Below are 23,900 nucleotides of genomic sequence, written 5' to 3' on the forward strand. Positions count from 1 at the left end.
TATTTTTATATATTTTTTTACATTTTTTTTTTTTTTACACTTTTTTCTCTCCCACCATCTCCACATACACTTATTCTCTATGTATAAATACATATCTCAGCATTATTATTGAATACTCATTACCCCACACTGTTTTCATTTGGCTTCTCATTTGTTTATCTTAGCCATGTTCTCATCACTTTGATGTTTCATCAATTTTATAACCTTAATTCCTGATCACTCTATACATCCAACATATCCTTTTGGTATTTACCTTATACTTCATGTCAACTTATGTCATGGTATTTCTGCACACAATCTGTATTCACATTTGTATACACTTTTCTAGAATATATCACTGTCGTCACATCACCATTCATATTCATATATTTATTAATTATTTATTATCTACTCATTATTATTATTATTATTATTGTTATTATTATTATTATTATTGTTAATATTTTTATATATTTTTTTATTATCTTTATATTTATATATATTTTTTTTTTTTTTTTATATTTATATTTTTATTTTTATTTTGGTATCATTCTCTTTATTCTAATCACTTTATACACACTTATTTATATCTACTATTTATATATCTGTATGGTTGGTATTAGCATTTTTGCATAACTATTTTTGCTGCAAGACAGACACTTTAGCTACTAGTCAGGTTTTCCACCTTAGCCTGTTAGCCTGATCGTTATGAGCTTCATCTAACCCAAACACTCCCCCCTCCTATGACTCACTCCCTCCTGTTGCTGTGGACCAATAGAGGGAGTTAACACTTGGACCTATTGACAAGGGTATTGCATCTGCAACACACAGCACCTGCTCTCCCATTGGTCACAACGCAGGTTAAAGATCACCTGTGTATCACAGTCCACATGCATCTGACTGAGGAAGCGACAGTGAAACGCGCGTCTCAGACCCGCAAATCCGGCTGTGTACAGGCGGGATTCGTCATGGCAGCATACTGACAGGCTCTTCTAGTGGCAGATTTTCTATACTCCACACCGGCTCCCTGGAGGTGAGCGCTCAGGTACTTTTCATACTACACTTTCTTTAGCGCACTGAGTGGCTTTATTTAACAGAGACAAGTTTGTGACCCTGCAATACCTTTAGGGCAACAGAGCTCCACTTGTCCTGTACTAGCCATATTGCAGCTACCCTCATACTCTTTCTTCCTATCACTGCATATGCGATCTGGGTTTCCCACCACTCACCACTACCTTTGGTATATGACTGGCAGCAGCACAGATCGCAAACCTATGCTGTGTTATTTCATTACGATAACTATTGTCTCTATGAGTACTCTCATTGGGGTGCGCCTATTAGAGGTTCCTACAATGTTTACACCAGGACCTTCTTTTTAACGCAGTCCAACAGCAGATACTCATTGTTCTTATTCCCTACCCTGGGAGTACCTTTATAGTACGCTCACATGCCATTCAATGGTTATACAATGGCATGCAGCAGCTGCTATTTTGGAAACTCCACATAAAGGAGTAGCTTTACTTTTTCCTATAACCTTACTGTCTACAAGTACCTGGGTGGCATCACAGGCGACCTACGTGTGATCTGCCTCTCATTACAACCTGTGATTTACTTATATTCATTTTGATATTTGCAGGGTCAGCTATTATTTCATCTGACCCCCTTATCATTGTATTTCTCTGATTACTGTTCAGTGTTATTGTGCTGTGATATCTCACGTAACCTATATTGAATATTGTATGGTTATTATCACATTCTTTTCTAGAAGATTTCCTTGTATGCTTCTGCCGTAATTCTGATTAGCCATTGTGCTATGACGACATTATGAGGTCATTAAACTAGTATATGTTTTATATAGGTCTCAATATTGTATGAGACAGAGAATTATAGACCTATTTGTAATATTTCACTTAGCTTCACATAATTGTGATAAGTATTGTATTATATGTTGTCTTATGTTCTATGTATGTTCGTGTTCTGCTTGTGATAATTTATAGCTGTTATTCCAACAGTAATGCCAATAAGTAACAGGCTCAGACTTGTTTTTGGTATTTTAAAATATATCTAATAAAAGTTATTTTTTATATATTATTCTTATTATAACCTTTACATTCGAGTGCCCCCAACAAGAGAGTTTTCTTCTTCTTCCCCATACTATACTTAATATTTCAGGTAAACCCCCAAAAACGTTCGGCCGGAACGCGATTGCGGGGGGTATCGGAAAGCTGCATCCGATGGCTGGCAACCATGGAATTCCTGGTATTTGATGGAAAAAGTACTTCCATCGAATCATGTACTATTACAATCTCCTCCATAAATCATAAATTTAACAAAATTGGACCCTATTACATTCCCCCCTCTGTCTGTCTGTTATTACTCAGTCTTGTTTTATTACTGTTGTGCTGACAAATATAAAGCACAACGGAATGTGCTGATGCTATATAGGGTAATGTAATACTAATAATAATAATAATAATTGCTGTAGTGACTGATGCTGATCACACATTCATCCTGCTAATATCAGAAATACTCTCACATCCTCTGTGACTGATATTGTTAATGTTCTTCTTTGATGATTATAGATCTGGTCCCGGCGCCTCCTGTCCGCAATGTGTCACATTCTGCTGGGGACACGGTGACCCTGCGCTGCCTGGAGGGCTACAACAGAACAGTACATAGAAATGACACAACACAAATTACTTGGAGGAAACAAAATACTGTGTACAATCTGCTATTTACTGTAATAATGAATATAAGAGAATCAAACATCACAGACTCCAGAATCTCCTTCCTGAGCCCTCAGCAGCCGCTCACACTCCGCATAACAGCCGCTCAGCCCAGTGACTCTGGGAGTTACGCTTGTCACATAGCAACAACAACAGTGGGAGTCATTACCAACTCATGGACGCTCCATGTATCAGGTATAGTACACAAGGCCCCTTTATTACACTCTATGTATGTAGATAGCTGTATAGTGACCCGGTCACTGCCTAGTTACTATGAAATTGTTAATGAAGTTTCATTAAAAAATATGAAGAGGTGTGTATGTTGCTCCATCTATGTCTATGGGGCCTATTTATTAACATTATTTTTACTAAAATAAAGTGATAAAGGCTGTTTTGTGTTTTCACACCCTTTTCACATTATGTTAGTATCACCTATAGTTATTACAGGGCAATTGGAGTAGAATTCGTAAAATTCTACTCCAACCCCTAATTATCACTTATTTTTAGTAATCAGATCACATTTCCCATAGTTGTAATGGGAAATGGGATCTGCCTGAGATTCACTAAAAATAAATTGTGAAAAAAATACCGGGGAAAGCCCTGTGATAATAACGTTACCTGGAGGTGGCGTTATCCAGGGTCTCCCCCGGTTACCGGACTCCTGCCCTGCTCTAACGGGAAGAGCAGAGCCCGGAGCCGGCCCCAGGGGCCCATTTATTAAGGATGGCTTTTGCAATGCGATCAGGACATGTCAGTACTGCCCATGATCGCAGTGCAAAATGCGATCATAATGGCCGGATGTATTAACCGGCACATGCAGGGAGATGGGCTCCGAAAGGACTGCACATGAGCGGCGCCCATTGCCGGCAGAGGGTTTTGGGAGATCCCTCCGCCGGCTGATATGTGGTAAGTACCCATAGACTACAGCGGCTAACGCTATCATCATACGGCATTAGCTGCTGGCGCCAATATCGGGAATGCTTCGCCATCCGGATATTGGTGCATTTGGCAGCATCGCATCCCTATGGGGTAAGTGGCTGCCAGCGGGACTGGAAGGATCACAGCAGGTGCTTAATATTTCAGGTAAACCGACAAAAACGTTTGTCCGGATCTTGAATGCGGGGGGCATCGGATAGCTGCATCCGATGGCTGGCAACCATGGAATTCCTGGTATTCGATGGAAAAAGTACTTCCATCGAAGTACATTTGGTGGGCGGTCCAGGGGAGTGGCTGCCCAAAAGGAGGCGTTCCCATGTGAACGCCTCCGTTTGGGGGCGGCCCCACTGACATCACGAGTGATGTCAGTGGGAGAGATTTCGGCTCTGTTAGAGCCGAAATCTCTATGGGGCTTGTGGCCACGAGACCCTACCACAAGGGTCTCGTCGCAAGCCCGATGGTCGTGATGGGCTTGACCATTTTTCTGGCCGCTCGCTATAGTTGCGGGCAGCTCTTCTAAGGCACAGGCAGGCACACAGAGTGCGGGAGCAGCGTAGTGTCATCACGTTACATCGCGCATGCAACCAATGGGAGGCAGAGCTCAGGACGGGACAGAAGCTTTTGCTAGACTGAGCTTGGAGAATCGGAAACCCCCCCTTAATCATTTTGCGTTTGCCCCTGGGCTGGCTGAAATGCAGTTAGCATTTGCTGTGGCTGGAAGGTGTAGGGGGGGTATGCAGACGGCTTCCCGACTGTGAAATTCCGACAAGGGACTAATGATAGGTGTCGCAATCCCGATGACTATCATTATCCCTACGCCGGGAGCTTGACGCCCGGCATAACAAACGAAGGTAAACCGTGCGTGGACAGACGCAGGGGGGGTTAGGTTTAGGGCTCCCAGGGGGGATTTAAGGTCAGGCATTCCCCCAGGAGGATTAGGCTAGGGGAAGTTGGGGTTAGGGTTAGGCACCCCCCCCGGGAGTCTTAGGTTTAGGGTGCAGAGGGGGGGTTGCTTTAGGCACTTACAGGGGGGGTTAGGGCTAGGCACCCCTAAAGGAGGGTTAGGGTTACGGGGGGAGAGGGACAGGGATAGTTAGTTACTCATCGATTGGGATTTTCACCGCTGCTGGCCTTCTGTTGTCAGCATTTGAACTGTCGGACATCCGTCCGGTGGTCATTCAAACCAATCCTGTAGGGGGGTAGTCTGTCAGGTTGTGGAGTACTGTGGTTTCAGGGGCTGAGTAAGCCTGGGGAGGGCAGAGGAAGGCTGAACAGTGGCTGAGGGAAGTGCTGGTAAATCACAGTGATTACTGTGAGTAGGGGATCAGACTGGGGGGAGGGGGTGTGCTGTGTTTGCAGTGACTGCCTAGCAGGGGCTTAGTCGGGGGCTGTGAGGGAGCTGGCAGAGGTGTACTGTGACTGCAGTGAGCAGGTGCTGACTCCGGGCTGAGGACTGCCAGTGGCTGAAGTGGGCTGGCTGGGGAGCACTGTGACTGCAGAGTCAGTGATGGGCACTTTGCTCAAAAATACACGTGTTATCTATCAACAACCTGCTATAGTATGTTATAACAGGTGGAGTCTCCTATATACAAATTGCTTGGGACCCGGGGATTTTGGATTTTAGGTATTTTGGATATCGGAATACTCTGTAATTATACTTTGGAATAATTGTATTATACCATAATGAGATATCTTGGGAATGGGACTCAAATCTAAACACAGAATAAATTTATGTTTTATATACACCGTATACACACAGCCTGATGGTAATTTTATATTATATTTTTAATAATTTTGTGCCTTAAACAAATATTTTGGAATATTTGGATATAGGAGACCTGTGTTGTACCTGACTTCAACTGCATTTTCCAAATAAAATAAGGCCAGCTACAATATGCTGCATCAAAGGAATATCTGAAACATACGTCACCCCTTTACCTACCGTCTCTGCTGCTCCGCCCTCCGGTGCTCTCAGGGGAGATCCGTTCTCCACATGCACCGGACAGTAATATTAAATTGAGGTGCATAGAGGAGAACTAAAGTCCCCCCTGAGAACTGTTGCTGTTGTCTGCACTCAGGGCCTGATTAAGCAAGGATCGCTGATGCGATCGTGCACGCAGTTCTGCTGCTAAAGTATGCTGATAATTGCAATTGCAAAGCACTAGCATGGACAACATGCAGACACCCACTTCCCCTCTTGCATATCCGTAATACCTTGCAATCAAGCCAAAACATCTGTAACATCGAATTACATCGGAGCCACAATTACGGCAGGTCAGACTTCACTTATAGGGGTCTATTTACTAAGCAGTGTTAGGAGACAGAGTGAAAAGTGATAAGGTGCCAGCCAATCAGCTCCCAACTGTCATTTTTCAAACACAGCCTGTGAGATGGCAGTTAGGAGCTGATTGGCTGGCACCTTATCACTTTTCACTCTTCACTTTTCATTTATCCTAACACTGCTTAGTAAATAGACCCCATAAATTGCTAACTTTCCTTTACGCAATGAGTACTCAGGCTGCGTATATTCTCTCAATGACTAAATTATGCACGTCCGTGCAATGGCGGTGCAATGCACTGGCACGTCTGCATTCGTCCAACCCCCCCCCCCCGTCACCACCCACAAACGGCACTTCCTGTCAATCACTCTGCTCTGTGTCTGCGTAGCCTCTGCAATTGCAGTTACGAATTGTCGAAGCCGTATGATTGGCTGAGACTAGATCTTAAAATTAATATCGAGCGATGCCATCTTGAGTCATCAGCATGAAACCATGGTGTGTGATGCTAATATGCTATTGTTAGCATTGTGCGATCGCATTACCACTGCGTACTGTTTAAAATCCTATCATACCCCATAAGCACGGATACACATATAAATATATATATTTAAAGACTTCATATATTCAGTGATGACAGACTTGTCTTGTAGACATGTCTGTGACAAATAATCAAGAATACACAAAGATACTGTGAGTGTTTACTTCAAATATATACACAGTATGTCTGTGACAATTGAAAAGTTGGATTTATAAACAATTGCCAGACGTGTAAGCTATTGTTAACAAATGTAGGCCTTGTATCCAATGCTGATGTATTTAAGTAGAACTAACAGTTGTATTAGGAGAGCCTTTTGTTAAAATTATCAGATTGTTTTCCAAAGCTTGCTCCATCCATGAACAGGACAAAACCCCATTGTCTGTCATTCTTTTAGTTCAGACAGAAGTAAAATAAATAACCAGTTTGAGGATATATATATGTGGATGTGTATATGTGAATGTGTATATATATATATATATATATATATATATTGTCGAAGCTGGTTAATTGGCTGAGACAAGATCAGCTTAAAATTAGATTGTAAAGATGCCATCTTGCGACTGGCCGCAAGACACAATTTTAGAAAATGAGATCACAAGACGCCATTTTGCGAATGGCCACCCAAGCGCCATTTCAGATAAACACACTTAAGTACATATGGCAATATTACTATTAGCATCATGCAATTGCATCTTTCACCATTTCTCATACACACATTAATACGCACAATTGCGCTGTTAACTAGTCGCATATTAGCGAATGCTTAAGATCCTGTATGAAAACGCTGTTTATTAGCTTCATGCGCACACATCTGCCCCAAGTTAACTAGCGTCTTTATATCAAACCCCACATACTCACACATTACATATTCACATAAAAGGTTTCATAAGCTTTAAGGTATAGGATTCAAGTATGTTCATTTATTACAATTGCTGTGAAATAAAGGTTATTTGGTAGCTAAGGTTTAATACATGATAAGTATGTCATGTCTGGTATTATACTGATCTGCATTCTTTCAACAGCATTCCGGTATCATCGGTGTGAAGATCGCAACATGCATTCTCGACTTATGAACCGAAGAGATTTAAAGCAGCAAAATGTATTTCTGTGAATGTTTGCATGAGGCGGGAAACCAGAGACCACCAGTTGTTAGAGGCTGGACTGTGTCTATTTGAATCAACCTGTTAGATGCTTTGTAACATATGCACTCCCCTTTAGGACCAATAGTATTAGCAACAAACTGCTCTATTGTGTTGTCTATTTCTGGGGGGTATAAATATGTGTGATCTGACCCTGGGTTTTTAGTCTTCTTGCTGAATGCTGATTGATGGGGGTTTCTTGCTGATGCCTACATCTGGTCCAGAAGCGCTGCGTATGTATACTGTACTTGGGTCTGTATAATTCTTTGCGCTAAATTGTACTTAGATCATAGCGTGTAACTGACTGTACTTTTACTTGAAATATCACTTTGTGTTTTGGAACCACAGGTTTAAAGTCTGGAGTCTTTATTTACTGTATGACTGCGTACGCAAAATAGCATCATCCTTAGAGGTTTATAGGAAGGACATTAGAAGGTATAGGCAGGGGTGTATAGAGGTTCTAATTCAGAATCCTTAGTTGGGGGCTCGTAGTGAAGTCACTTACCTACTCACACGATACATACGGTTATCGATATCTCACCAAAGGGTGGAGTGGCCACATGCAGGGTTTACCTGCAACCGCTCGGTGCCGAGAGATCGCTACCCATTTTCGTGTGAACCAGGGATGCTGACTAGAATCCAGGGAAAAGAGAGGAAAAAGTTTGTTTTCCTTTGTTGATAGAACCTTATGTTTAGAGGAGTGCCGCAGTATTGAGCACGCGGCTGAGCCGCAGTTTTGCACACAGCCAAGATGCACTTTTGTGTACACAGCTAAAGGTTGTCATATGGTTGTGTGGTAGTCGCATTATTGTGTATGCGACTGGTCGCACAATAGCGTATATGTACTTCCGGTTGTGCTGCCACGTGTTTAAACAAAGCCGTTGAGGTTTCAATTTTTCAATTGTTATCAATATCTGGGTTAACGTGTATTTTTCTGCGCAGGAAAAAAGTGTGTAACAGTGAGTATTTGTTGGTAGGGGTAACTTGTTCCCTAAAGTTAGAGGTACCGTATGACCTTTAAAGTCTAAGTGCTAGTCGCTCGGTAAGCAGCTTACCGTTCTATACACAATAGCAGGTGTTCATGTTGTCTTTGTTGTATAGAGGTGCGTAGAAGTAGCCGACTTAAACTTCCATAGGTGTGGAAGTTGCCTTCTTAAATCTTATCCGGGTGTGTGGAGTAGCCTTCTTCAAATCTCCACAGGTGTGTGGGCGCCGCCATTTAAATCGTCCACAGGTAAGTGAAAGTATCTTGACTGTCTTTCACCAGTTTAAATCTTTATTGAAAAACGTAGGAGTTGTCTCAGAATGGGAGCCATGCAAACAATAGAGATGTTAGACAATGATGTGCTGCTAATGGAAGCGCCGCTTGGATCGGCCCATAGTATTATGCATACTAAGTACGGTACTTATGCAATAAGGTATTGTGATGTATGGTTTAAAATGACGATGAAGAGTGTTAGACCGTTTCCCAGAATTGGTAGTTTTGACAAGGATTTATTGGATAATGTCCGGGATTCTATCAGTCTGATGCGCTCCCGAGAGAAAAAGGTAAAATATTATGAATGTTTAAAATTGTGGCAGCAAGAAGGGGATGCGTGGCTTAAAAATGCGCAAGCGACGCAAACTAGCGTTGCGAGCGCATTGCCAGAAAATACATCCACGACGCTAAATTGCAATACGGGCGAGCCACAAAATGGTGCGCATGTGCGGCAAGGTAGCGTTGTGGAAGGTATTGCCAGCAGTTCGTGCGGACCACCCCCACCTTATGTGGATGGAGGTGCAAGTACAGTTATCAAAAATACCCATTAAAATGTAACAAGCAATTTGTACCCTCTCTTAAGCAACCATAAAGAAAATGTTCATGATGTGGATGATGAGCCTATTGTAATGTCTGCCATTTCCCATGCTGTACAGATGATAGATGCTGCATCACCACAATCACGAGTGGTGCCGCCATCTTCATCGGTAACAGCAAGCGAAGTGCTCACATCCTCTGCACTCGTAGAGGAAGTTGTTTAAACCATATGTAGCAGCAACAGATTAAACCCCCAGCCAGGTAATAAGGTCAAAGGTAGCAGCGCTGCCGGTCTGCATCCCATTCGGACAATAACTCTTCCGAATGGAAATGCAGATGCGAACGGTGTAGTGCCCACGAGGGAAGTGGTAATCCATTGTCCTTGGACAAGAGCAGAACTAAATTCCATCATAAATGATTTCCCCGATCCCAAAAAGGAACTAGCCAAATGTCAAAGATTTTTGAGGAATTTGGGTAGTTCTCATGAGCCAACTAATAAAGATTGGCGTGTGGTGTTAAGGGCCTGTCTATCACGCAATACCGACGTGACGAAATTTATCACGGATTGTGTATTGGATGGTGACATTCCCTTAACAGACCAAGTAAACCAAGGTAACATTTCCCGCATTATAACTCAATTGGGTATATATTTTCCAGTAGTAGTCAACTGGAACCAAATTTTCACCATTAAGCAAAAGGAGAGTGAATCTGCAGAAGATTATTGCGACCGGGCTCTGCAGGCTATCACCCAGTACACTGGGTTAGAAGATATTAAAGATAGCACTCACCACAGGGGAATGATAGTCACGGTACTCATGGACGGTCTTAAAGAGAATTTAAATACCCGGGTTCAGACCTCACAACCAGGCTGGAGGGGAGTCACAATAGATACACTCATAGAATCTGCCATAGAACATGATAAAAACATCTCAAAGGAGAGAGAGACCCAGAGCGAAAAACTAATGGCTGTCACTATCCAAGCTCTGGAAGGAATGACTGTAACATCACAGGCAACAGACACACTTGCATCTGCACACACACTTACACCTGAACAGTTATATTCCCTCACTAACCCGACACAACAGCAAACACAGCTCTATTCCACTAACCCTACACAACCACAGGTCCCATACTACTCACAAACTTCATACCTCCCACAATACCCTTATCCTCCATATCCCCACCCATATCCATCACCTTTTCCCCCTGCTCAAACCTCACAACAACCCATGTCTTCATTTGATCCACGAACATGTTTTAATTGTAACCAGAGAGGACATTTATTTAGAAACTGCAGAGTAAAAAGGGTAGGACCCCCCAATCAGGGAAAACCTGCATATCTCCATAAGGGATATGCACAGAGACCAGCAAATACCCAGCAAGCACCAGCTCCAATTGTGGCCGTTAATGCTTTATTGGAGAATGGTAGCCAGCGCTAGGGGTCAGGTCACACCTGTAGTCTACAGATAGTCAGGTTAACGGGAAGTACTAGAGAAGAACCGGTCATGATGGTTGATGTAGCTGGTAGTGAATATCCGTTTCTTGTAGACACAGGGGCGACCAAGTCAGTGATGAAATCTCCCGTTAATTTACAGGTGACTAACGAGACAGTACCAACAATGGGTGTAACAGGTAAAGTGGAACGTTATCCTTTAACAAAATCCACAGAGGTTACTATTGGGCCTCTGCATACCAGGCATTCTTTCCTTCTGGCTGCTGCGACTCCTACTAACCTGCTGGGAAGAGATTTGTTATGTAAGATGGGATGTGTCATATATTGCACCCCTGATGGTGTATTTCTAGATATCCCAGAGAGAGTTGTGCACGAGGTGCGGGATATGTTGGACACTCCCCAAAGGATAATGTATTGCTCTACAAGTTTAAATGAAAATCCATCTCAGGTAGATCAAATGCTGTCCCAAATTCCAGATTCCCTTTGGACTAAGGATGGACAGGACACTGGATTAATGGCAAACGTAAGCCCTGTAATGGTATATTTAAAAAGCGGTAGGCAAGCTCCAAAAGTTCCCCAGTACCCACTAAAACAGAAGGTAGAATTAGGGGTTTTTCCAATAATTGAGCGATTATTGCAACAGGGAATTTTAGTTCGTACAGCTAGTGTAGCCAACAGTCCCATCTTTCCGGTGAAGAAGAGTGGTGGGAGGGCTTATAGGCTGGTACAAGACCTTAAAGGTGTTAATAAGGTAGTAGAGAGCCAATTCCCCATAGTGCCAAATCCAGCTGTCATCCTGATGCAGATCTCCCCAAATGCAACCGCAACCCATTTTACTGTCATTGACCTCTGTTCTGCTTTCTTCTCTGTGCCTCTCCACCCTGACTGTCAGTATTTATTTGCATTTACATACAGAGGTGTACAATATACATGGACACGGTTACCCCAAGGTTTCATAGACAGCCCCAGTATCTTCTCCCAGGCCTTGCACGACTGTTTACAATCCTTTCAACCTGCCAATGGATCTGTTCTAATTCAATATGTGGATGATTTATTGCTATGTTCTGATTTGTTTATGTCATGTTTGAATGATACTAAACTTTTGTTGCTTCATCTCTCGCATACAGGACACAAGGTGGCTAAAGACAAACTACAGCTGTGCCAATCCAGAGTAAAATATTTGGGACACTGCCTAACTCAGGGTTACGACATCTCACAAATAATAGAATCCAGGCCATACAGAACATGACACTGCCGCAGAACCACCAGCAAATCCGTACCTTCTTGGGAATGTGTGGATACTGTAGAATGTGGATCCCAGGTTTTTCTATTTTGGTCTTGCCTTTACAGGAATTAGTCTCTTCCTCAAAGCCCGATCGTGTCATACACACAGAGGAATCAGAGCAGGCTTTCCTTAATCTTAAGGATAGTCTGACAAAAGCACCTGCATTGGGAATACCTGATTATGAAAAACCTTTTGATTTGTATTGCACGGAAGCCGAGGGTTGTGCTGCAGGTGTCCTCACACAAAAACATGGTGATGCCAGTAGGCCCGTAGCATACTACAGTGCCCAATTGGACACTGTGGCAAGATCACTCCCCACCTGTTTGAGAAGTGTAGCAGCTACCGCTCTATTGGTGAGTAAAAGTGAAGATGTAGTATTGGGTCATGACATGATTGTCTATACTCCCCATGCTGTATCTGCTCTGCTGAACTCTGCCCAAACCAGACACGTCTCTTCGGCTAGGTTTACCAATTTTGAACTAGCTCTAATCGCACCTGTGAACATCACTGTTAAACATTGCAGCACGCTGAACCCAGCAACGTATTTACCATATGTACAACATGATGTACAAAGGGTGGAAGGAGGTGAGTTCAGCGGACATAATGATGCACATGATTGTATAGAATATCTGAATCAGACCTTTACTACTAGACCTGACATACATGACACACCTTTAGAGAATGTAGATGTGACTTTTTACACGGATGGGAGTTGTCATAGACAAACTGATACAGGTGAATTATGTACAGGTTATGCTGTTGTAAATGACACAGACATCATAGAAGCTAAACCTCTTGGTACTCCTCACTCAGCCCATGTGGCAGAGTTAGTAGCACTAACTAGAGCGTGTTAACTGGCAGCAGGCAAGTCTGCTAACAATTACACTGACTCGAGGTACGTGTTCGGGGTGGTGCGCGATTTCGGGGCTCTATGGCGTCTGAGAAATTTTATGACAGCAGCAGGCACACCAGTTGCACATTCACGACATATAAAACATCTTTTAGAAGCAATTCAACTGCCCAAAGTGGTGGCAGTAATTAAGTGTAAAGCCCATACATGTGAGGATGACCCGGTGTCACTGGGCAACAACAGAGCCAATGAAGCTGCAAAATGGGCAGCAGGGTTAAAAATGTTTTCTCCAACTGAAAAAATTATGTCTTTCCAAACAACTGATATGATGAAATTAATTGAGATGCAAAATTTGTGTTCAATTCAGGAAAAATCCATGTGGAAGTCCAAGGGATGTGGGCAAGAGTCCTTCGGGCTCTGGAGGGACGGACAAGGTAAACCAGTAGCCCCCAAGGCATATTACCCCAGCCTGGCTGAGGCAGCACACGGTCTGACTCATCTGGGAAAGCAAGGTATGTGCAAGTTGGTGAGAGCATACTGGTGCGCACCAGGTTTTTCTTCACAAGCAGAAAAGATAGCAATGTCCTGTCTGACCTGCTTGAGGAAGAACATAGGGAAAGCGATCCCTACCGACCATCCCACATTCCACCGACTGATGGACCTTTCCAGGTGATACAAATTGATTTCATCCAATTACCACCCTGCAGGAATCTCAAGTATGTATTAGTGTGCACAGACGTATTTTCTAATTGGGTTGAGGCATACCCAGCGGCCACTAATACTGCTGCATTTACTGCCAAGAAAATAGTACAGGAATTTGTATGCAGATACAATATCCCTAAAATCATCGAAAGTGACAGGGGTACTCATTTCACAGGTGATGTTTTTCAAAATATGTGTAAACTGATGGGTATTAATAGCCGACTTCACACCCCCTACTGACCGCAAGCCAGTGCCAAGGTAGAGAGGATGAATGGGACTATTAAAAATAAGTTAAGTAAAATCATGGCAGAAACTGGACTAGGATGGCCAGAAGCGTTACTGTTGGTCCTGCATAGTATAAGGACCACTCCCAGATCCCCTCTAAATCTGTCGCCCTTTGAAATACTGTTCGGTAGACAACCTCATTTGATTATAAGCCCACAGGAAGACTTGAAAGGTAACAACGAGGTAACTGTAAGGTATCTTATATCAATGAGTAAACAGTTAAAGCAGCAACAGCAGAAACTGAAATTGTTGTCCAATGATATGCCTGAAACTAACTGTCATGATGTTGAACCAGGAGAATATGTTATGATCAGAAATTTCTTGCATTCAGGTTGTTTGACTGATCGATGGGAGGGTCCGTACCAGGTGCTGCTGACAAGTACTACATCTTTGAAGGTGCCTGAGAGAGATAGCTGGGTCCATTCCACTCACTGCAAAAGGAAAATCAACCGGTGGAGAACCAAGTCGGAGACTTGGCTGATAGCGTGGACCTGTCGATCGTGAGCTTGTTCCGGGAGGATTGAAAAGGTCATAGTGAGATACCTGAAATAAAATAAATTTGCAGATCTTGTTGTGGCAATGGACGGGCCTGCTGTGTTCATTCTCATATTCTCTTTTAGAGTGTTCACCATTCTGGTTGGTTCTGGGATATCCGGTTTCTGTGACGGGAGACCGATTGAGGAGATGGGAGCTGATGGCAGTGCTGATGGAGTGGAGTCAGGAGGAGTGCTATGCCAATCAGGGGAGTGTCTGACCAATCTTAGTACTGTTATTGTTAAGAGAGCTGTTATTCCGGATACTCGGGGACAGTGTGGAAGTTTATCGCCTGAAGATTCCTGTATTTGTGAGCTTTGTGGGTCCCTAGTTGATGAGAACTGAATCCAACGGTGCCAGCCTAAAAATAACCTGTACTGGGGTGGGTATCCTTTAGAGGATTATCATAGCATGGTAGGCAAAGTATTAAATCAAACTGATTGCTGGGTGTGTTCACATGTGCCACAGGGACAGCATAATGTAGGATTGGTGCCATTTCCGCTGAATTTCACGGAAATTTTAGAATTGCAAAAAGGGAAAACATTGGATGGAAAATTCCTCTCATCCAAACCACCTCATTTTAAACTCTATCAATTCCAAGTAGATAGATCACTTTTGTGTTTGAACATAACCAACCCCAATAAACCCGGGAGTTGGGAAGTGACAGGGAATAATCAGACAATGACCTTTTCACAGAGAGCTGATGAATCCGTAAATCATAATGTTACATTCAATTAAATCTAGTGGAAAACATTTTAGGTACCGGTATACATTGTGTTCCACCATAGAAATTATTGGTAAGGTACCAGATGGTTATTGTGCTAAGATAATACAACCAGAAACTTGCATATACCAGATGGAAGAGCCTGAGATAGGGTTGTTTGCAAGGGAAATGTGTTTAATGATAATGATGCATACCATTCCTTATGTTCTCCCCGATAATGTGTATTTTATATGTGGAAGAAAGGCATATAAGTGGCTCTCCCCGAGTTCCGAAGGTTTGTGTTACCTGGGAAAAGTAGTCCCAGAAGTTATGACCCTCACACATGTTGAAATGCTTGGTATCCATAAAAACACACCATCACCATACCTTCACACGCAATATGAACACAGAGACAAATGAAATATGATACCTGGTGATGTGCATAAAGCCACTCAGTTAATTAGTAAGACAATTGGCTTCCAAGTTTTAGTCACACTGGATCCCACCAGGATCGCTCGGGGTACATTAAATTTTTGATATATTCAGGAACTTGCTAAATTGATAGATAATATCACCGAGATGTACGATGACACATTCAGATATACAGGGAGAGAATTGCAAGCATATAAGAAAGAACTGGTGCAACACAGGCTAGTGTTAAATTATTTAACTGCTGTTACTGGAGGGTACTGTGTAACTTTGGCCACCCAATTTGGAATAAAATGTTGCACTTATGTCACCAATGACACCAGCGACCCCAAGGGGGTGATAGACCGGAAGATGGATGAAATTTTGCAGCTAAAATGGGAGTTTTGTAAGAACCATAATGCTTCAGTGGCTGAAGTAGGGGAAAACATAGAAGGATGGGTTTCATGGCTGAACTCAGTGAAATGGTACTCAGGTCTAGGGGAATGGGTCCAGGAAGTAATCGCCAGCATAGGCAAATTCTTGATCCTTATACTGATTGTCATCATAATAATTGGCATATGTGTCCGGTGTGTTCCTATTGTGTTGAAGTGTGGAAAATGTAAAAATAGAGTAAAACGAAAGAACAAAATTATGATGGTGGTCAGTATTGACAATATGAATACCGAGGTAAATATAGAACTGCATTACAACCCTGAACTAGGAAATACCATCATTTAATGTATTGTATTTAGACATGCATAGAACATTATTGAAATGTTATTTTTGAAACACCTCAAGATAATGTAAAGTCTCAATTTCCCCTCAAGACTGCCTTTATAAGACTGGTGTAACCCCACACCTTTCACATGATCTTCCAAGATCCGCGGTGTGCATATAATAGTAGTTTTATGTCCCAACTCAGAGACACATTATTGATGGATTAAGAACCACCTTGTGCCATCCCATAATAACACTAAATAATATATAAATGTAAGCCTAACTTTTAAAATCAGATTGTGATAGCATGTTATTCGCTATCAAAGGGTGGACTGTCGAAGCTGGATAATTGGCTGAGACAAGATCATCTTAAAATTAGATTGTAAAGACGCCATCTTGTGACTGGCCGCAAGACACAATTTTAGAAAATGAGATCGCAAGACGCCATTTTGCGAATGGCCGCCCAAGCGCCATTTTAGATAAACTCACACTTAAGTACATATGGCGATATTACTATTAGCATCATGCGATTGCATCTTTCACCATTTCTCATACACACATTAATACACACAATTGCGCTGTTAACTAGTCGCATATTAGCGAATGCATAAGATTCTGTATGAAAACGCTGTTTATTAGCTTCATGCGCACGCATCTGCCCCAAGTTAACTAGCATCTTTATATCAAACCCCAAATACTCACACATTACATATTCACATAAAAGGTTTCATAAGCTTTAAGGTATAGGATTCAAGTATGTTCATTTAAGGTTTAATACATGATAAGTATGTCATGTCTGGTATTATACTGATCTGCATTCTTTCAACAGCATTCCGGTATCATCGGTGTGAAGATCGCAACATGCATTCTCGACTTACGAACCGAAGAGATTTAAAGCAGCAAAATTTATTTCTGTGAATGTTTGCATGAGGCGGGAAACCAGAGACCACCAATTGTTAGAGGCTGGACTGTGTCTATTTGAATCAACCTGTTAGATGCTTTGTAACATATGCACTCCCCTTTGGGACCAATTGTATTAGCAATAAACTTCTCTATTGTGTTGTCTATTTCTGGGGGGTATAAATATGTGTGATCTGACCCTGGGTTTTTAGTCTTCTTGCTGAATGCTGATTGACGGGGGTTTCTTGCTGATGCCTACATCTGGTCCAGAAATGTTGCGTATGTATACTGTACTTGGGTCTGTATAATTCTTTGCGCTAAATTGTACTTAGATCATAGCGTGTAACTGACTGTACTTTTACTTGAAATATCACTTTGTGTTTTGGAACCACAGGTTTAAAGTCTGGAGTCTTTATTTACTGTATGACTGCATACGCAAAATAGCGTCATCCTTAGAGGTTTATAGGAAGGACATTAGAAGGTATAGGCAGGGGTATATAGAGGTTCTAATTCAGAATCATTAATATGTATGTACATGTATGTATATATATGTATATATATATATATATATATATATATATACACTTAAACGATCACATGGGTATCCACAATGCGTGCACACATATATATACAGTTGCAATTATAAATAGAAACACACAGCGCACCTTTCACGCTGCATGAAGACACACAACACATACTTACATATAATCATAAATATACATGCACTCATAAAAGGTTCCTGCACATTATGGTTTATACTAAAGTTATTAATTATGATGTAAAATGCATGTATTTAATATTTATGGTATACAATATGATAAACATGGCATGTTTGGTACTAAACTGACACACTGTTTATTTCCAGATATCTGAACCTATCAGCGAGGGAGCCGCATCTTGCGTTCGATGGTTATGTAATATAGGAAATTATTGGTTAGAATGTATACACTGTAATGTAGTGTCTCTATCTAATTTAAATCAATTAAAGAACAACAATGTAATCTGGAGAACTGGGACATACCTCTAGTGAACTGTCCTATGAACTACAGCGTACTACAGAGACCAAGAGCAAGATCCAATGGAATTATGGCCCTCATTCAGAGCCACTCGCAAGCGGCAGTACGCTCGTTCCGAGCGATGTTCGCACATCTGCGCATGCGTATGGTTTTTAGTACGCATGCGCGAACCAGTCAGTGCGGCCGAAAATCGTTGGTACGCAATATAGCGAGGGCCTGCTATTTTGAGTGACAGAATGAGGCGTATGTGGGTGGTAACAGGGGAAGGTGCTTGAAAACGGGGAGTGGAGATCCGAACGCAGGCGTGCTTAAAGGTCAAAACGGGCGTTTTAAGGGAGTGCATATTTAATACAGCAGCGTCATTGACCACGTCACTTGTTTTTTTTTAACTCAGAACTGCTCGCAAAATAGCGGTTGAAAACACCAACCACAAGAATAGCGAGCAGTTCATACGCTGTACGATGTACTCGATTAATCTAATAAATAGCGGACATGACGTATGGTGCGTGCGGCCAGGGGGAGTTTTTATCAAATAAACGAGCGTATGTTTTGCTCGCTTGTTCAGACTTAGAGGTGGGAACAGACTGCAATTTGCGAACGGATCATTTGAATAGCCACCCCTTGTTTTTGAACGAACGACCACAAATAGCGAACGGCTCTGAATCAGGCCCTATGTCTGTCTACATTGTTGTTATCATGATCTGTTGTCCAGCTCCCAGTTAGTAGCCATTCTCTTGGATGACCACAGACCTCTGGATTGATGACTGTAACTGGGACTGGTGCGCTTGCGTAATGTATCGACTGTAGCTTGTTTATGTATAACCTTTGCTCTAATTATATTTAGATCACAGCGTGTAACGAAATGCTTTTCATGTGAATAATAACTTGTGTGCTTTGGAACCACACTCAAAGTCTGGAAAGCGATTATTTCATATGCCTACGCTAATTAGCAACATTTTGGGTAATAGGAATTCATAGAACGCAATTGCTAGTTCGCGCATGCACAGGCACTGGGATACATTCGCAGTGCACAACAATCGCCCGATAGCGTGCGTCTTAGCAACTGCGATCCTTGCTGAATCAGGCCCTCAGAGTGCAGACATCAGCAGGAGGAATGATGCAATCAGTCCCCCGCTGACCCCTGTTGTGCTCTGCATGTTGGTGCAAGGGGGGTTAACGACAGGGATGGGGGTAAATCTGTGAGGGGGGGTCTTGATTAAGACCCAAAGGGAGTTTGTTGCCACTTTTTCCTATTCTTCAATGGGTTTCTGCAGACATAGGGGTTGGGGGTAATATAATGTGGAAGTCCAATTACCACTGGTGGGTGAGGACCAATGCCACTGTGGCAATTATTTCCACTGAGGGGGTCGAGTGTATTATAAAGGGTAAATTTACTGGAATCAGTATGAAATACTGCCGGCCCTGTAGCCGACAGTTCGAATCCCGTCAGCGCCTGGCTGACAAAAGCAGAGATCCTGGCAGCGGAAGCCCGACAGCGCTGGAAATCCCGATCGTGGATAGGTAATTATCTACTAACCTAACCTAACCCCCTAACCCTAACCCTCCTTAGGGGTGCCTAACTCTAACCTCCCCCCAAGTTCCGAACTCTAATCCCCCCTCTAAGTGCCTTACCCTAACCTCCCCCTTCCCCGCTGCCTAAACCTAAGACCCCAGGGGGGTGCCTAACCCTCCCTCCAACTAGCCTAACCCTAACCTTCCCGGGGGGGTGCCTAACCCTAACCCTCCCTCCCCCTAGCCTAACCCTAACCTTCCCGGGGGGGTGCCTAACCCTAACCCTCCCTCCCCCTAGCCTAACCCTTACCCTCCCAGGGGGGTGCCTAACCCTAAGTCCCCCCTGGGTGCCCTAAACCTAACCCTCCCCCCCGCGGTTGTCCGCTGGTGGCTCCCGGCATCCCTTCGATCGGGATGCCGGGCACCGGTCTCCCGGCATCGGGTAAATGACAGGCGTCTAGATATTGACGCCGGTCATTTATCCCATGCCGGGATAAAGCAATCGGGAAGCCGGCTGTCGGGATTAAGACAGTCGGTTTCCCGATTGCATCCCAATTTACTAAAGTGAGAGCTTTTAGAAGTGAGTTTTAGAAGTGATGTTGCCCATAGCAACCAATCAGATTCTAGCTATTATCTTCTAGAAGGTGCTAGTTAAATGTTAAGTAGAATCTGATTGGTTGCTATGGGCAACATCACTTCTAAAACTCATTTCTAAAAACTCTCACTTTAGTAAATGTACCCCTAACTGTGCAATGGGGACCAATGGGGAGGAGTGAGGGGTAGATACCTCTTGGCATATTTTTTTTCACAAAAATATTTATAAAATATAAAATGTCTGATTGGTTGCTATGGGTAACTTCTCCACTTCATAAAAACCTGCAGCTTAGTAAATATACCCCCAGTGAAAAAGATTTTTATAACACCGCACAGACTCCACTCAATAACCACCTTGAAAATACAATATGGATAGATATTCTATCTTAATACTTCATGTATCAAGGAGGTGTGCTACCTACTACCATTGATTATGGATGCAACAAAAGATGAAAGAGGGGTAGTATAGAGGTGCACTAATCGAGTAATTTATAATAAATTCCTAAAAATTTACTTTTATTAATTATATTAAAATGTTATATAATCCCTCTGAAGATTCGTGGACGGCGAAGTATTAAAAATAAAGATTGAAGAAAGAAATAAGAATTAAAATGATATGCCAAGGGTCGTGTCACTTGTTAGGGCAGATTCTCCTGTCTACAAGTCAATATCTATGTCTGCAGACAGAGTTTATGCATTTGTGTTGTGAGATCTCTTTTAAATGTACATGTGGCTCAAAAAATATTAAATATTGTACTGTCCAAATTCCTTGTTGACTTATTTATTTATATCTCATTGACAACAAACACAGTGATAACTCTATGCTACCAGTGAATGTCATATGCAGTTACTAGCACATCTCTCCTGGATAGATAACAGCAACTTAGCTCCTATCTAGATGTATCCAAAAATGTTGCAATCTGATTCTGCAATATTGGCAACTAATGTATCAGTCTATCTCCACTGTACTCTGAGTGTTGGAAGGAATATATCTGATCTATTATTATTGTCTGTTACCTGTTATTAATTAAACAGAAAAAATATGCTGACACAAGTTATAACAAGCGTCACCTTCCCATCAGGGAATATGATCAGATATAAATTATTCCTTATATGACATATACCTTTATTTGCACATTAATTGTTTTAGTGCTGTAAGACTGTTTAGGTATATTAATACGTAATTAATCAGAGTACATTACATCAGTACACATAAATATGGTACTACAGTATCATTCTATGCCTGTTATTATATAGCCAGGGGATATAGATTAACACAGATGGTGTCAAGCATCATCTTCTCACTCAGGAAGTATAGACCGATATCGATTATTTCATATCTAACATATGCCTTTATTGGTATAGTAATTAATTAGATGTTTATTAAACTGCTTGAATCACTGATTCACCACTCTTTGAAATAATGCGTTAATCATGTTTATTAGCTTTTAGAACAGAGACTGCTAGAGCCTATGCTGGCACAGTAATTAATAGGATGTTTAATAGACCGCTTGAATATGTTTATTAATCACAAGTTCACCACTCATTAATTAAAATTGTGCACTAATCATATTTATTAGCTTTTAAACAATATATAGTATATATGTCTCCAGAGCATATTACTACAAAGCTCCTAGATGCCTCAGTTATTTAAGAGAATTTCACAGTCAGTTAATTATAATCACATTAATTGACAACAGAATGGCACAGTGATTAATTCAGTGCTGTTAAACTGCTTAGTTATATTTATACGTCACTGGTTCCCCACTGTTTACTTCAAGTGGTAGGACAGTCGCGTTTATTAACTCTAGATAATATACATATATTTTCCCAGAGCATATTATATAAATGTTCCTGTATGCCACATTTTTAAGAGGATTTCTCCGCATTCATTACTTTATTCTAATCACATTTATTGACATCAGACAAACATATGCACTGCCACCGCACATTACATCAGTGCTCATGGATGCCACCGATCATATTGGTGCTTATCATTGTGTTTTAGACATAAAACATGAAACAATGTAACATTTGAGCCTCAGAGTTTGCTGCCCAACATGCATAAATTATTTAAACCATAATCGGCATGATATCATTGCATATAGTGAACGGGGCCCTTGGCATAGACCCGATGCGCATTTCGCCTGCGGCTTTATCAAGGAAATCATCTAGATAGGAGCTAAGTTGCTGTTATCTATCCAGGAGAGATGTGCTAGTAACTGCATATGACATTCACTGGTAGCATAGAGTTATCATTGTGTTTGTTGTCAATGAGATATAAATAAATAAGTCAACAAGGAATTTGGACAGTACAATATTTAATATTTTTTGAGCCACATGTACATTTAAAAGAGATCTCACAACACAAATGCATAAACTCTGTCTGCAGACATAGATATTGACTTGTAGACAGGAGAATCTGCCCTAACAAGTGACACGACCCTTGGCATATCATTTTAATTCTTATTTCTTTCTTCAATCTTTATTTTTAATACTTCGCCGTCCACGAATCTTCAGAGGGATTATATAACATTTTAATATAATTAATAAAAGTTAATTTTTAGGAATTTATTATAAATTACTCGATTAGTGCACCTCTATACTACCCCTCTTTCATCTTTTGTTGCATCCTAAATATACCCCCAGGCCTGATTCAGACTCTCACAAAATTCTGCATCCGCACTGCCTGCTGGGAAATACATGTAATACGGGAGCCGTTGGCAGGGCTGCCATCAGAAATTGTGGAGCCTGGGACTGCCAAAAATTGGCCGACCCCACCCTAAAAATGTGTCCTGCATAATGCTGTGTCTGTCCATTCATTTGCTGAGAGCTGGAAGGTGTAAGATAACAATTGTACATGCAGAAGTCCTGGTAGAGGAAGAAATACACAAATGTCTTAGGTTTCACGGGTCTGTGTGTTTTCTCTTGCGTACTCCTAGGTAACAACAATGCTCTGGACAGTGTGTTTTATTAAAATACAAGATAATCACGTATCATTTATTATCAAACCAGTATCATAACGTTAATGTCTTTCTCTACTTTTCAGAGCAACCTTCTGCCTATGGTGGAGCTGTGAGATATATGATTGCCGCATTATTTTTCATCACTTGTGGTGCAATGTTAGGATTCGCTTGCAATGTGTAAAGAACGCTGTAATCCCTGGCTATTATATACAGTTTTCTCCCTGTACACAGCTGAAGTGACCCCATGTCTCTATGTAGGGATTACACGGCCCTAGTCACATGACACCATACCGTGTAAGACGTTATGCCCCAAGATAATGATTGCTGCAGATGGATACGCCGGCTTCCCATACTGTACATTGGATTACAATAAAAGCATCTTTTCCTATACACTACTGCGTGTGTTCACTTTCTGAGCATCCATGAATTCAAGCAATATACACTACGCACACAGCCATAAGCAGTTGTACTGTAGCCCCAATATAATTAACACACAGGGAAGACATCAATTGATCTGTCCGGCCTGCTATTAATTACTCAGTACAGAGGTGACAGCAGCAGGTGATGTCTCCGTATAAATTGT

At 41.8% G+C, this 23,900-nt stretch overlaps 1 protein-coding gene across 1 annotated transcript in view; it reads left to right on the forward strand.

The window, feature by feature from the left end:
* The window catches only part of LOC148501246 (uncharacterized), a 40,260-nt gene extending 16,606 nt beyond the window's left edge, over positions 1-23,654 (forward strand). Inside the window, exons 7-8 of the mRNA XM_088450755.1 lie at positions 2,562-2,900; positions 23,401-23,654. Coding sequence (XP_088306881.1) covers positions 2,562-2,900; positions 23,401-23,498 — 437 coding nt within the window. The 3' untranslated portion in view covers positions 23,499-23,654. The remainder of the gene's footprint in view (positions 1-2,561; positions 2,901-23,400) is intronic.
* Positions 23,655-23,900: the final 246 nt, after the last annotated feature.

Source organism: Taudactylus pleione, unplaced genomic scaffold (assembly GCF_031769625.1).
Source record: "Taudactylus pleione unplaced genomic scaffold, aTauple2 ptg000523l, whole genome shotgun sequence".
NCBI classification, from domain to species: domain Eukaryota; kingdom Metazoa; phylum Chordata; class Amphibia; order Anura; family Myobatrachidae; genus Taudactylus; species Taudactylus pleione.